This window comes from Podarcis pityusensis (assembly GCF_964106645.2).
Source record: "Podarcis pityusensis genome assembly, chromosome: 9".
NCBI lineage: Eukaryota > Metazoa > Chordata > Lepidosauria > Squamata > Lacertidae > Podarcis > Podarcis pityusensis.
Genome location: NC_138034.1, coordinates 27,240,687 through 27,256,042, shown reverse-complemented (window position 1 = coordinate 27,256,042; position 15,356 = coordinate 27,240,687). Strand labels below are relative to the sequence as shown.

The window sequence follows — 15,356 nt, the reverse complement described above, 5'->3', positions numbered from 1 at the left end:
CTGTTTAGAAGGAAAGCCTTGAGTTTATAATTTTAAAACACCATTGCTAATTTATTAATTTTGCACACTGATCCAAAATGCTTTGGTTGTGATCCAGAGAGCCCCTTTATATGCAGTCAAGAGATTGTTCGCGGTAGTAGGGGTCTATCCAAACAGCAGTTCCCTCCTACTGTAGCATATCATAAACGGCTTTTAAAATTCATGGAACTTAAAAAGATTCTTACAGTGCAGCGCAGGACGCTTTTGTTTGAAAAAACAAAAGAAAATAAAAATCCTGCTTCATACTGAGGGTGCTCCTTATATTTATCAGATTTCAGCCATTGGCTTAGAAGTAAGTTATTTTGATCCCAATGAAACCTACCACCAAGTGAGTGTGCTCAAGTTTGCAGACTTAGCAAGCAAGATGCAGCAGTTCAGTTCCGAATACCATTACTAGGAAGTAAGCCACATTGAATTCAGTGGGAATTCTAAATAAACATGCCCAGGATTTTACTGTATAAGCAGATAATATTTTCACATGTGAACACAGATCCAAACCTGGATCTGCTGCTGAGTGTACATGTGACAACAAACCAATCAGTTACCACTGCATTTGGATGGTGCAAGTGTTTGTCATATTCACACTGTAAGTAATTAGGTGTACACTGAAACTATCTCAGAGACACTATAGATCCATATGAGTTTTGAAATAAGGCAGTGGCTGCACAGTATACAATGTTGTGAACTAACAGGATGTTTATGCTTTGGTACATTGGCATGGTAGTGCTTGTTTGAGAAAATATTAAATGCTGTAATTTTGTACCTTTCCCTACAGCCTTGCATCTGTTATAAGGGGCCAAGTATTGACAGCAGATGGAACACCACTCATTGGAGTTAATGTGTCGTTTTTACATTATCCAGATTATGGGTACACCATCACTCGCCAAGATGGAATGTAAGTTTCATGTCACATATGTTGAGATAGCAGTACAGAAAATTAACTTGTCTTATTTCATCAAAAGTTGTTTTGAGATGTGTGTGTGTGTGTGTGTGTGTGTGTGTGTTTATGTCTACACACACACACACACACACACGAGAAAAGGGCTACTGCTTCTTCTGACAAACTTAAGAAATCAGAATCTTCAAATTTAAATTGTATATATGTCTGTGAGCAAGATGTAAGTTTAAGGCATTTTACACAATAATAATCTGATTTACATTAGGTTTGACTTGGTGGCAAATGGAGGCGCATCTTTAACCCTAGTGTTCGAACGGTCACCATTCCTTACTCAATACCACACAGTTTGGATTCCATGGAACGTCTTCTATGTCATGGACACCCTGGTCATGAAGAAGGAGGAGAATGACATTCCCAGCTGCGATCTGAGTGGATTTGTGAGACCAAATCCTGTCATTGTATCATCACCTCTTTCTACCTTGTTTAGGATTTCCCCTGAGGACAGTCCTATTATTCCTGAGACGCAGGTACAATACATCTTAAGTACAAATATATTTGTGAGAATCAGGACCCTTTCTAAGTAAGGGGGGCTGGGGGCAAGGTTCCTTCTAGGGCCCCCACATTCAGTGCCTTGTCAACTCCACTGCTGCCACTCTGATTCCTACCCTTTCCAGGTTGCTTTGTCTCCCCCCCCCTTAACATATGTTAATGGCAATAGTTAATCTGTCCCTTGTGGTGATGACTGCCTCCACAGTGTTTGCCATGGAAGCTAAATGTGGCATCTGAAAGCAAGTTAAAATTTAAGGAAATGTGTTACTGCTTAGGAATATATGGGCTGCAATGAAATAGACATTGGGAAGGATCTAGGAATTACAAGGTTATCAGCATATTGAAATACATGGTGTGACCTATAGCATGTTTCAAAATGAAGAGTTGTTTTTATTTTGAAATTAAGGACTGCTATGTAATATTATTTAAGCAACTCAAAACATTCTGCTATAAAACTTGTGTTTTAGACTCATAATGCCCTACTCCATTAGCATCGTAAGGTGGAAGGGGATGAAACATAATCATTCGTTGATGTGGACTGAAAGCCTAAAGGAAAACACAGAATAATTAAGCAGGAGCCAGTTTTATCTGTCACTGTTATGCCACTGCCTTTGGTTACTGCAGATGAGATCAAAAGTTAGTTTCAAAATACTACCCGTGGCAACATAGCTTTGATTTTTGGCAGTAGCTGATGAAATTTCTAAACTCAAGTCTATAAACAATTAAAATTAATAATTTACAAGCCTCTCTGTAAAGTGCTTTGAAAGAAAGGATTATTTTAAGAAAAAAGTAAACTTGCACACCTTGATTTTATTTAAACTGTACTAATATGAATAGCTTTATTATGATGTGTGGGTACATTAGCACTGTTGCTAATACATATCTGATATGTATTTTTGCAGGAAAACATAAATTATAGGGGAGCTTTCTCCAAACTCTGTGCACTCACAGGATTCTTACCTTCTGTTGTAGAAGTGACGCATATATATAATTCCCAAGGGCTTAATGTTAAGCTCAGATGCACAATACATAATATTGAATATCCTCATCTCTCACAAAAACCATTAGTCACAATAAATCAATACAGTTCCAGGCTTTCTTGGAAGTGAACAGTGTAATTTTTCAAAGAAATTATCAAGCAAGACATATAAAGTATGTGTAAGTGATAACTTGAAAAACAAAACAAATAAGTATATTTCCATTTGGTTTTCCTTCACTAGAATCAGCTACAGTAGTAAAATAAGTTGGCAACATTCTGCATCATTTTCATAGCATACCAGTCTGCTACTCTAGTTATGGATTCATAGCTTTATTAACACTTTACTGTTTGCCAGGACAGTCTGGTGGCAGAAAAGAACAGCAATCACAGATAACATTAAGCCAAGGTGTATGATTTGTTCAAATCGTAATGTAGACAATCATTGACTTAGTTTGATATCTTAATCAACACTCATGATTTGTTTCTGTCCAAACAAATTACCACGTGAAGCCAAAGTTTGCTGTTGGCTTCCTAAACATGGTTGTTTGGGAGAAACAAACCATAAGCACTGGTTCAGACATCACACTAAAACTAAAGTTTGTTGTTCATTGCTCCCAGCTAGACAAAGGAAAAAGTGAAACACCAGAATGAAGCTTGGGCTCATTTTCTTGAACAGTGTGCAGTGGAGCCTGGGCAGTTGCCCCATCCAAGATCAGGTGACAGTACTTGCCACCCACACCCCATGCCATGCTATTGAAAGGGGTCCCTCCCACTCCCCAGAGAGGTTTTTTTTTCAGGGGGAGGAGCTTCCTTCCACTTGCAGTTTTCAAGACCTAACCCACAATTGCAGGATTCTGTTGGGGAGAAGGGAGGCTCTTGCCTGGTAAACGTGGGTATTCAACTCAGTTTTGCTCAGTTTTAAATTAATGAACATAGCTTAGTTAGTGCCATTAATTTCAGTGGGTTTACTTTGAGTGAAACTTGCATTGAAAACTGCCTATGCTGTTAACCAGTGAGGCAGGACTTCTTCATGATTCCTGCCACCGTAACCCCCTCATGAGAGCTCATGGAGCCACATGAAGTGTGGTGTGCCCTGAGATCTTGCAAAGGGAGATGCTTCTCTCCAAACTTGGGCCATGGTGGCTGTTGCATTGCCCTGCAAATTGCCTGTATGGCATCAACATACACTTGCAGAACCAGTTAGTCCGCAGCACCTCCTAAACTGGGATGCTGCTGAACATTGCAGCACTTTCCTTGATGGTTCCTACCTGGAAGCTTGGGTTAGGCTAACTTTGAGGCAGCTTTTTGAGTTGGTGGCCAACATCCTGAGAATTGAGCTTTATGTGTTTCAGAGGCACCATATTTTAGTGATATGAGATTTATCGTTGTCTTTTTAGAAATCTTCTCATCTTAATGGAGCTGTTTGGTGGCTTTACAGCTAAAGCTTTAGTGGTGTGGTTAAGAAAAAAATCTAGTTGGAAGTCTTGAATGAAATAAAGATGATTGACTACCTTAATCCATGGAAGACAGAAACCCATCTTGTCTAACTATCACCCACACACTTTTCTAGGCAAGAAAGGCTCTAAAAAGAAGATTGAATCATTGTGCTCTCCTGATATGAGAAAGGGTTGAATATTGATCAGAATGCATGAGGAAGCTTTCCCTAAGGCAGCCGTCTAGCTTGAGAAAGAAAGGAAAGAAAATTTCTGTTTTAAACATCTTCTTTGAAAAATTGCCAATGTAAATATTCTGAAGGCAATATTTTGAAATGCCACACAACAAAATCATTTTAGTAATTAGAACTAAATTGTGAAATATAGTAAGTAGAAGCAGGAAAATCAGAGAGGGTTATGTTTAGACTTTAAAGAGGAGCAGCTCATCTCTGTAAAAGAAGTGAGGTGCCACTCCACTTTCCCAGGGGTACGTCTCCATGCACATCCTCTTGCTGTACCATCCTAGGCTGAGAGGCCCCAGACTACACAGATGATGTTAGAAGGGTTCATCAGACTGCAAAAGCAGCTGCTGTGAAGGCTGAGTGCCATTTCCCTCTCACCTGAAAGGGCAGCTCTTCCAGGGGTTTTTCAGGATATACGGTCATCCTGCTCACCAGAGCCTCAACCCAGGTAGAAAGAGACTCATACAGCTCTCAGCCTGCATGTCCAAAGGTGTATGACCTTCCCCCATCTCCTTTCCCAGCCTGTTTCTTGAGGGCTTCAACATTGGCAATAAATGCCCTCACATCCATTTCCTCTTCACCCACATCAGCAGCCAGTTGATGAGGGATATATTTCAGGGAGGTTTTGTGTGACTTTTTTAAAGGAACCATGGCAAGACAGGAAATAAGTTTGATTGGACCGTAAGAGGCAAATTTCCCAGATAGAAAGGTTCCAAAATAAAAAGGACTTCAAAGCAGAAGGGCATGTGTTCATGCCTGTCCTGTGATGGCTGCAGTGCTTCAATCCTGCTGGATTTACCAACTAGAATTTCAGAGCAGGATGAAATCTTGGTTTAAATTTCTGGTTTAAACACACAAAGATCACAGCACCAAGCCAGCTCATGAAGGAGGGGAGGCATACAGACCATTCCTTCCTAAACCATTGTCTTTTACAGAACTCAGATCACAGTATTTTGTACACATGTGTGTATATATATATGTGTGTGACAGTTATTTTCTAGGTACCATTGATGCAGCAATTGCTGTAGGAAATAAGGTTGTAAAAACTTTCATCCTAAAAAAATCATCACATCTTGCTTCAGAAGTTTAGGTAGTCAGCCCAATGATTGTTTAAACAATTGTATCTTTCTACAGAAAACGTATTTCTGATAGTTTCTAATCAATCACATGCAGTAAAATTCTTGCTAGTTGAGATTAATTTGTCATTTTCCTCTTTTTTTTTTTTTTTAGGTACTACATGAGGAGACCACAGTCCCAGGAACTGATTTGAAATTGTCTTATTTAAGCTCCAGAGCTGCAGGGTATAAATCCGTTCTTAAGATCACCATGACGCAGTCAGTGATACCATTTAACTTAATGAAGGTTCATCTCATGGTGGCAGTGGTGGGAAGACTTTTCCAAAAATGGTTCCCTGCATCCCCAAATTTGGCTTACACATTCATATGGGATAAAACTGATGCGTATAACCAAAAGGTCTATGGTTTATCTGAAGCTGTTGGTAGGTCTTATTTGTGTTGTTATAGGTTTTGTTTGCTTGTTTGCATTATCTAGAAAACATAGAATAATATTTAATAATAAAGATATATGAGAAGTTCAGCATGTTGTGTAGAATGAATGTAAACTTTTAATTGTTAACAATTACTGTTACAACAGCTTACTATTACCAGTAAATTGTTGTAAGCTGACTTGAGGGCTCTTCTTAGAGTTGAAATGTGGTATAGACATATTTTTTCATTTTTATAAAAAGAATGGAACTGTAAAATCACAAAGGAATTACACTTCGTTTGTAATTATCACATCTAACCAAACTAGTACCTGGAAGTAACAAATTGTGAGGACTGTGTTGATCAGGTCTGAGACAGACTAAGATGGGGAAAATAGTTGCACCATCATTTTCGCAGACAAAGTCTTGGACTGCCTGTGGTGCTTTCAAAAAACAAAATGATTTTAATTGCCTTAAATTGCTATTAAACATCTGATGTTTTTCAACAACTCAAGGCTTTAAATTATTTCAAGGGAGCATCAATATATCATGTGTATATAGAGCTTCAAGCTTTAATCAGTCAGTATAATTAATTGACTGAAACTTCAGTCACAGATTAAAATTTGCTCCCTGAATAATTGCTAGGGTTGACACAGTGCACGGGACTCCTGAACTAATTCTAGCCAAGCAGGCTATACAGGTGTGTCACCTCTATCCCTGCAAAAGATTTGTTGAAAATTATGAATATATATTTTCCAGATTGTATCTAACACTAACCCAGAGGAAAAACTGATATACTAAGTGTGTTGTGTTAACATGCCAAAAAACCTCCCTGTAATTGGAAGCCCTGTTCAGTGAAAGTACTTAGAACCTGTCTTCAGGTATCTAGAGAGGAAGGGTAGTTTTAAAATAATAATAATAAATATTTTTCTTTTTAATTCCAGTATCTGTAGGTTATGAATATGAATCTTGTTTGGATCTAACACTGTGGGAAAAACGGACAGCTATTTTACAAGGCTATGAATTGGATGCCTCCAACATGGGGGGCTGGACCCTAGATAAGCACCACGTCCTAGATGTTCAGAATGGCAAGTCTCAATTTTATTTTAATACTCTTTTTTTCTGGACTCATACTGACTATGTAATTAATTCATTGTCTGTCTCACAAAAGTTATGAGTAATACACATTCATGACTATCCTAGAATTATTCTTTAATTTGAATTAATGTCGAATTTATAAGCATAGCTTCAGTCCTTGCCAACACCAGGAAATGTTTTCTTCTTCATACTACGTAAAAACATTATGCTGTGCCTAGTCTCCCCCCACCAGATGTGTTTCCATGGAACTGTGTCAAGTACAGCTAGCATTATTGCTCCTCTATTGCCTCACTAGCATGATTACTCCTGTATTTCTATGCAAATAAATAAGTGTTTCCTAAGCCTCTCATTGTCAATTTGAATATTTGGTGGGGAAATGTATTTTATACAAATATGTTATTGGGAGAGGGGGAAGTTTTTAGTTCACAACAGAATTGGCACTGGTATGGAGGAAATATGCACCATTCCTACTTGTCTCCAATACCAATTCCATTCAGAGCTAAAAAGAATAAAAAGATATGGCGCTAGCACCTGTCATTAAGTCCCCCCCCCCCTTCTGAATTCTGCTGTGTACCTGAGGCTCTCTTCCAAAAACTTCATCCATTTTCCTTCCATTTCCAGTGCTTCTTCCTTGCTTCATTAACTTTCCTTTACTCATTTTTACATATCTTTATTCTTTAATTCCAACTATTCTTTTATTCTTTTACTTCTTTTAAATCTCTGGTATTTACTTCATTTCCCCCCCTCCCTTAATCTCTGATAAAAATCCATGTTTCAGAAAAAGGAAAAGGAAAACCCATGTTTCCTTCCCATAGTTCTCTGCTTGACCTGCTTTATCCAACCTTTTTCTTCTTCTTTGCCATCACTAATGATGTTGTTGTTGTTGTTTAGCAGCTAAACTGTGATCCTAAGTACACTTACTCAGGCACAAGCTCCCTTTTCACTTGTGGCTTCCAAGTAAATATGTCTGATTTACTGGACAGCTTTATTGTTTCATTTAAACAGTTTGCTTGATGCCCCATGAAGCTTCTTCATTCAAACAGTTTATGCTTAAATATATTGGGACTTCCATAGCAGTATGACTCCAGCTACAACTGCAATATAGCAACATGTATATTTCCTTCCATATTATGAAACACATTACAAGTTGCATGGAGGAAATATTTCTCCTGTCATTGGAACGCTGCCAGTTTTAGAGTGAAATGTGCCTGCCATTTAACTGCAGGCGGCAATGACACACAGGTGCTTAGTAAAGGTGACTAATGACACTCATGTTGACTGGAAGTTATGTAATGGAAGGAAAGAAATGATCTCAGATTTAAGCTAGGCAAAGACCTATCTTAGAAAGGAGGAGGCCAGGATGCAGAATGTTATGGAAGCCAAAGGACACTGAAATGATGTCTAAGGACTAGTTAACAAGATCATGTTTCTTGGTATGTAATTCTAGCTATTATGGGATTAGTTACAGAGAGACTTCTTTTCATGTGAATATGGTACATTTCACTGGGAGGCAAGGGTTAATAAGTGTACTGCCATTGAATGCCAATTCAACTTATCATGGGAACTGGCACAAAGCAAGTAAGCACTGAGATAATTACGTGTACATTCATTTTCCTCATTTTGTTGTTCAGTAGTTTCTGATCATAAGGTGAGTCAGCTATGCTCCTAAATTTATGCTCAGGAGACTGTTTGACAAGTAATGACTTTTCAAAGTGATGCCTGTCTAATTGAATAAATGAAGTGGCTAGTTGTAATGACAGGGTGGATGAGCTGGGGAAATTTATTCACAAGGGAGCAAAGACAGTGACAGGTGTTTATACGGACACCCTGAATCACTGCAATAAATATTCTAATGTTCATCTTTCCCCCTGTGGTAATAGAAGAGAGATGCGAAAGGGCAATTTTTCAAAGTAATGACAGAATAAATCAGGTACCATAGTGCTGAGTGCTGACTTGTATGATACCTCTGATGAAAATTATACAACTCAGCTATTTCAGCAAAATTATGGTTTCCTGATTGTCATAAATGATGTGATCATAGGAAGGGGATTTCAGATTCCATTAGTGCATTCTCGTTCCAACTTTTCTTGGGGAAATGTAATCCATGTGCTGTTATGATGCAGCCTCATTTACATGGCTTTTCTTTTATATTTCATAAGCCATTTTCATTTCCTCTTATTTCATAATGTTGTCCGTCCTCTGGTATACCTCTCTCGGATTGCATGGCATTAGAAAAGTAATTGGAACAGCCCAAGGAACATGTTCTGTTTATGGAAAATATTTACCCATTGAAATTCAACTTAAAAGTAGCCTTAGGGTGGAGAAAGCTGTCATAGAACTTCCTAAATGTATTTTAACAGTTATTGTGGGACAAAAATAAATTCATTAGTACTGTTATCTTTGAAATATTGTACACTTGATCAATAAAGCAAGTATTACTATACAGTACAAAGTGACATGTGGTTTGCATGGATTATAACACATTGAGATTTACTGTGGAATAAGTGTAACAGTAATAGCAGACAGTTCTCACAGCAGACCTTGACTGAATCATTGATCAGGATAATAATGAGGATAGTGGTAATGTTTTAACAAAATATAGTTGTAACTGTGAAAGCCTAATATTAGGCACATATATTGCTTCCCCACATTTCCTGTGAAGGCCATAAAAGTGATGCTGGAGAAATGCTTCTTCTTTTCCTAATGATTCTTGCCCAAACATTTTTGTTGTGTTTGACATATGAGTACAGAACTGCAGATACATTATAGAGCCGGGCTCTGCTAGCAAAGACAACTTATTCTTTTGCGTAAAATAAGACCATTTGACAATGGGAAATTGAGGCTGTCAGAAAACTTATTTACAATAATAGTTTACTGGTATAATGTTGTTGGTGTGTGATGCGTAACAGGACATATGTAAGCAATTTATTCTAACAGTACAGAATAAACGAACAGGAATGCATCATTCCAAACTAACATTCACCCAAATCCATCTGAGAAAAATGCACATGCAAATGGGTACTGTGTATGTTTCCCAGAGCCAAAAAATCCAGTTTGGGAGATTGTCAAGTCAAGTGGTTTTGAATAGTATGAGTTGCTGCTTGGGAGGAAGGAGAAGGAACATAGAACTGTATTTAGATCAGAGAGCGATTTCTTATGGCAATCCAGTGGAGGGTTACACAGGAACAGCTCATCTTCTCAGCCACGAGAAGCACATGCACAGCACCTATTTGTATATCCTTGCCTCCTATTGGATTGCCCCATTGCCCCAAGGTAACTGTTGCAAACACGAGTTCTGCCCATTTCTACTTTTCCAGATGTATCCTTTTTTTTAAGCATTTGCCAACTTTTCATAGAAGTTTGTTATTAAAAATATAATAACTTATATACTTATATCTTATATACTTATTTTCTTTTGCTGTGGTTGCTCTGATTACCTTCTGAGCTGATTGTAAATATGAATAGTGATATTTTGATCCTTTTTCACAAAGAGTTTTATTCAGTGGGTGGGATTGAAATGGATGGCCGCATGTGCAACAGGCTTCTAAAGTGCCACTTCCCGATAGCAGCCTCCAGTTCTTATGGACAAGCTTCTCTTGAATTTCAGGAGAACCAGCGTGGTGGTCATTGTCCTCTCTCTTGATCTTGACACCTTTGAAATACAGTCCCAGTGTGCAATATTAAATGTATTTAGTATTTTCTGATCAAAATTTGTAACTGACAAAAATACTCCACTGATGTAGGAAACCATATTTGTGTTTTCTCCAGGAATCCTCTACAAAGGCAATGGGGAAAATCAGTTCATCTCTCAGCAGCCACCAGTTGTCAGTAGTATAATGGGCAATGGTCGACGACGTAGCATTTCTTGCCCAAGTTGCAATGGTCAAGCAGATGGCAATAAGCTTTTGGCTCCCGTTGCCTTAGCTTGTGGTATTGATGGAAGCCTGTACGTAGGGGATTTTAACTATGTTCGACGGATATTCCCATCTGGAAATGTAACAAGTGTTCTTGAACTAAGGTATATCTTTACCTACTCCTAAAACATTTGGTTTCGAGATTATGTGATGAATCAGTCATTTTATGATACCGTGTTTCCATATACACCTGAACACTGTAATAAAAATGCAAATGCTTTAAAAATAATATTTTAAAATGAGGTTGAAGAAAGATGGGACATTTTCTCAAGCCATTTACTCATGGAGATAGCTGTCAAAATATCTCCGCTATTCAGATGATAAAAAATGACTGAATGGAATTACAATCAGCAACCTTATCAGCATCATTACCTATTTACTGTTCCCTCTTTTAACAACTTTTCATCTAACTTTTTTTTCTAATACTGTTTTTTTTTACTCTTCCTTTCCTTGCCTTCCCACCAAGAAATAAAGATTTTAGACATAGGTAAGCATTTTAAGCATGTTCATACTTTTTGTTCAAAGTGTTCTTTCCTTTAAAAAAGAATGAACAAATAAATTCAATAGATTGAAGTGCTGTAAAAATTGTTACGATCATAAGGAAGGAGTGCTCTATAAAAGTGACTATTTTTGCCTTAAATCATAGAGAGGTGTAAGTTTGGAAGATTGCTACTATTCAACATAACCCAAATTCTTTCCCCGTCCTAGTTAAAATAGTTATATTTTATCATAAGGCATCCCAGGAAAGTCATTTAAAGAATAGGGTATGAATGTCTGAAATGACTAAATAAATAAAAACGTTGCTTGCTCCCCATCACTTTTTGTTTTCCGTTTCCAGCCTGTCTGTAAGGTATTGCTCCCATTTTTCCTCCTTGATGTGCTTATGTAATCCCTGCCTCACTCATTCACCATCATCCTCTCCTTTTCCTTGTTCTCTCCTTGCCCTGAATGCCACAGATAGAACTTTCATTTTGTCTTTGCATCACCTGAAATGCTGTGTGTTTCAGTGGAGTCAATTCAAACATTCAGCTGCCAGGTTTATAATAACCAGTGATACAGAAATCCAGTGATGGGCATGTTATGTGGGCAACATGCCTGCGCCACTTAGCAGTAGAGAACAAAACCAGCTATGTGGCTCAATGGCAGAACAATCCCTGGCATCTCCAGGTAACGCTAAGGAAGACTCGTATTTCAGATTCCAGAGAGAGAGCATCAGTCACTGCGGACAAATACATTAGCCGAGGTCTAACTCAGTATAGATAAATAGATAAATAGTAGATAAATAGGTACTGCTCTGGCGGGAAGGTAAACGGCGTTTCCATGCGCTGCTCTGGTTCGCCAGAAGCGGCTTAGTCATGCTGGCCACATGACCTGGAAGCTGTACGCCGGCTCCCTTGGCCAATAAAGTGAGATGAGCGCAGCAACCCCAGAGTCAGCCACGACTAGACCTAATGGTCAGGGGTCCCTTTACCTTTAACTCAGTATAGGGATGCGGGTGGCGCTGTGGGTTAAACCACAGAGCCTAGGAATTGACGATCAGAAGGTTGGCGGTTCGAATCCCCGCGACGGGGTGAGCTCCCGTTGCTCGGTCCCTGCTCCTGCCAACCTAGCAGTTCGAAAGCACGTCAAAGTGCAAGTAGATAAATAGGTACCGCTCCGGCGGGAAGGTAAATGGTGTTTCCATGCACTGCTCTGGTTCGCCAGAAGCGGCTTAGTCATGCTGGCCACATGACCTGTACGTCGGCTCCCTCGGCCAATACAGCGAGATAAGCACCACAACCCCAGAGTCGGCCATGACTGGACCTAATGGTCAGGGGTCCCTTTACCTTTAACTCGGTATATGACATGGCAACATCCTATGTTCATAAGAGCAAACTGTAGATGATTCATGCTGAATTATGGCTAGACATATCTTTAAAGAGGAGGGTGATAAAACAGCACAGACAACGCTTTGCTTTCTCTTCTGTGATCACAGTGACTGCCACTAGCTAGAATGAAGTGGGCAGAGTTCAGTCTGAAATTATTTGCTAGACACATGCATTACATCACTGCTGTGTGCCACAGCTGCTAAATGTGTCATGCAAAATGCAGGGTGACATTAAGAAACCCTCCTTATTATCATGCATGCTTCATCTTTATTTTTGGTCTTTCTCCCCCTCTTACACAAATCCCCAGAGACCTCCATTTTATTACGTCTGGTTTCTGTTGAAATTCACTCGGGCTTCTGGTTATACTGCCTCATGTGGGTTTTCTTCCTTAACTGTGAAAGGTTTTTTATATTTCAGAATTAATGTTTCACATATGTTGCTTTGTGTAGTGTCGGCAAGTAGCATTTTCTCCATGACTAAATATAATATGCACCCTTATTTTAAATTATAAGCATAGCTGTCAGCTGCTCTCATATCATTCTGAAGGTTCATTGTTGCTTTAAAAAACAACAACAACCAGTGCCCTCTGTCCATTGAAACCAGCTGATGCTTTAACAGTCATTAGATAGAATACTTTGTAAATTCACATTTTAATATTATACCAAATGCAAAATATGACATGCATTCAAAAGTTGTTACACATGGCTCCCTGCATTCTGTTGTTCATCTGTTGCTAAGCATATTGGGGAATTAAGAACATATGTTAAGTAAGACCCATTTTCTGTGATTTAACTATATTATACAGCACTTGTACTCTCAAATACTACTTTTTATTTATTACTGGAATAGGGAAAGTGACTGTGTGATCCATATATCATTCTTCTGGAGAAGTGGGGAAAGTCTTTAGCCTTTGGAGAACTACAGGCAAAAATAGTTGCATGTTCAATGTTATATGAATTGCACTTCCTGGATAGACTAGTGTGGTTCTGCTACAAAGGACATTTCTAGAGGGAAGCAGGCAATTGTGTATTAATGTTGAGTTCAACTTCTTTGAGATTAGTGTACTGCTACAGAGATTCCCTAGAGAAATACAAAGATGTATAAAGAGATGCAGAGGCAACTGCAGTAGCAGAGACTGGATATTTTTCTGTCTGTGAAGGATCTTTACTACACCAAGTATGCCCTGTAATGCCTACATTAAGGTAAAGGTTTTGTTTCAATAGAAAGAAGGGAATATCCCATGTTAGTCAAAAACAGCCATTTTACAGCCAGCCAAGATTATTATTGTCGATCTCTAGAGCGCAGAGTCTTTGAAGTCTCCTGAGTTGAGGTTATTTTCAGTGCCGTGGATTCTCATGGAGCATGCTAATGATTATTCTTCAGAGATTCATCTGCCTTGTGCGGGGCAGGCAATAGCACAGCTAGTGTCATTTTCAAAATTGTACTAAAATGATTTCTCTACTCAAGTTAGAAATGTTGTACTTGTCAGGAGCCTCCACTAGAATTATCCACACATTTTCATTGATTTAATAATCCTAATGGCAAACAAATCAGATGACTTGTTCATTCAGCATTCATCCTCATATGCTGGCATAAAGCTTACACAGTGGTTAGACTATGTCCCGTCTTTACTGAGCATTTGTTCTGAATTGTTTACAGGGCAGTTATATAACTATGAACATTGATCATTTGACATCTTTCCCCAACCAAGGCTGAGGTTGTAAACTAATTCCTGAGCTGTACCTTTTCATGATGCACGTGGGTCTCCAGATTATTGAATGCTCTGCTGTACAGAAATTCCCCCCGTAGAAACATAACATGTTAGGGAGACAGGTTCTAGTTTAGTTTTGTCCCTGACATCGTGTTTTCATTGTGCGGGGGTTTTTTTGGCAGGAGAGCAGGATACGACATTCATTCACGTAGGTCTCTACCTAAAGCTGTACAGACCATTTCTACCATTTAAGTTAAAACTTCTCCATCTATAAAACTCCAAAGATAACTTTCCTTACATTAATATACTATCTGGGGCCATTCTTTTTCACCATGCAAATAATAAATGGGGTGTGTGTGTTGTGTGTTCACTTCCTCCTTTTATAAGTGATGGAGTACATTGGTTAAAAATCTAACCAACCACAATATACTGCAAATTATGTGTTCTAAGCTTTAATTTTAAACTGTTCATCATTCTACAACCAAACTAATTGCCCTGAAACTTATCCAAAGTTGGATTTTATATAAAGATTTTTTTATGCTGATAATTAAAGCACTATCCATACACCTGGTGCTGTTAAAAAAAAAATTGCATATAACAAATAAGCACATTAATGAACAGAGATTAAAAGTACATATATAAAAAGGCACATATATCTTTTAAAATCTATTATTATCATCATAGTTTAGGTTCAGGGTTGCACAAAAACCTCATTTAAGTTATGTGGCTAGTTCTCAGAAATAGAGAAAAGCTAAATCTAGTTAATACAGCATTCAGAAGTTTAAAAAAGGCAAATAAAAACCCCTTTCTGCTCAATTGACTACATCCTAGTTGTGAAGCCCTGCAGCACCCCCTAGACTCCGTATCCAGTGCAGTGGAACCAGTCGCACTGCCCTAAATTTGCCTCTGCTTTGGACCAGGTTACCTGACAATCAACTCTACCACTTGCATTAGGTCCTAAAGTCATCTACATAGAGGTGCTTCTTCAAGTTCCCATGCCAAACGTGATGAGGCAGAGATAGGACTTTTTTGTGGTGGCTCCCCAGTAATTGAATAACCTACTTAAAGGGGCTCACCAGTTTAGTGCCAGGTGAAGACCTTTATGTTTTCCTGGGCTTTTCAGTCTTTAAAAACGTTTAGTG

The 15,356-nt window shown here is 38.5% G+C and overlaps 1 protein-coding gene across 2 annotated transcripts in view; it reads left to right on the top strand.

Moving 5' to 3' along the window:
* Positions 1–15,356, top strand: part of TENM3 (teneurin transmembrane protein 3) — a 974,114-nt gene that overhangs the window by 921,356 nt on the left and 37,402 nt on the right. For both annotated transcript variants that reach the window (XM_081021657.1, XM_081021658.1), the window contains 6 exons: positions 815–934; positions 1,203–1,464; positions 5,371–5,638; positions 6,568–6,711; positions 10,490–10,739; positions 11,102–11,122. In XM_081021657.1, the coding sequence (XP_080877783.1) occupies positions 815–934; positions 1,203–1,464; positions 5,371–5,638; positions 6,568–6,711; positions 10,490–10,739; positions 11,102–11,122 (1,065 nt within the window). The remainder of the gene's footprint in view (positions 1–814; positions 935–1,202; positions 1,465–5,370; positions 5,639–6,567; positions 6,712–10,489; positions 10,740–11,101; positions 11,123–15,356) is intronic.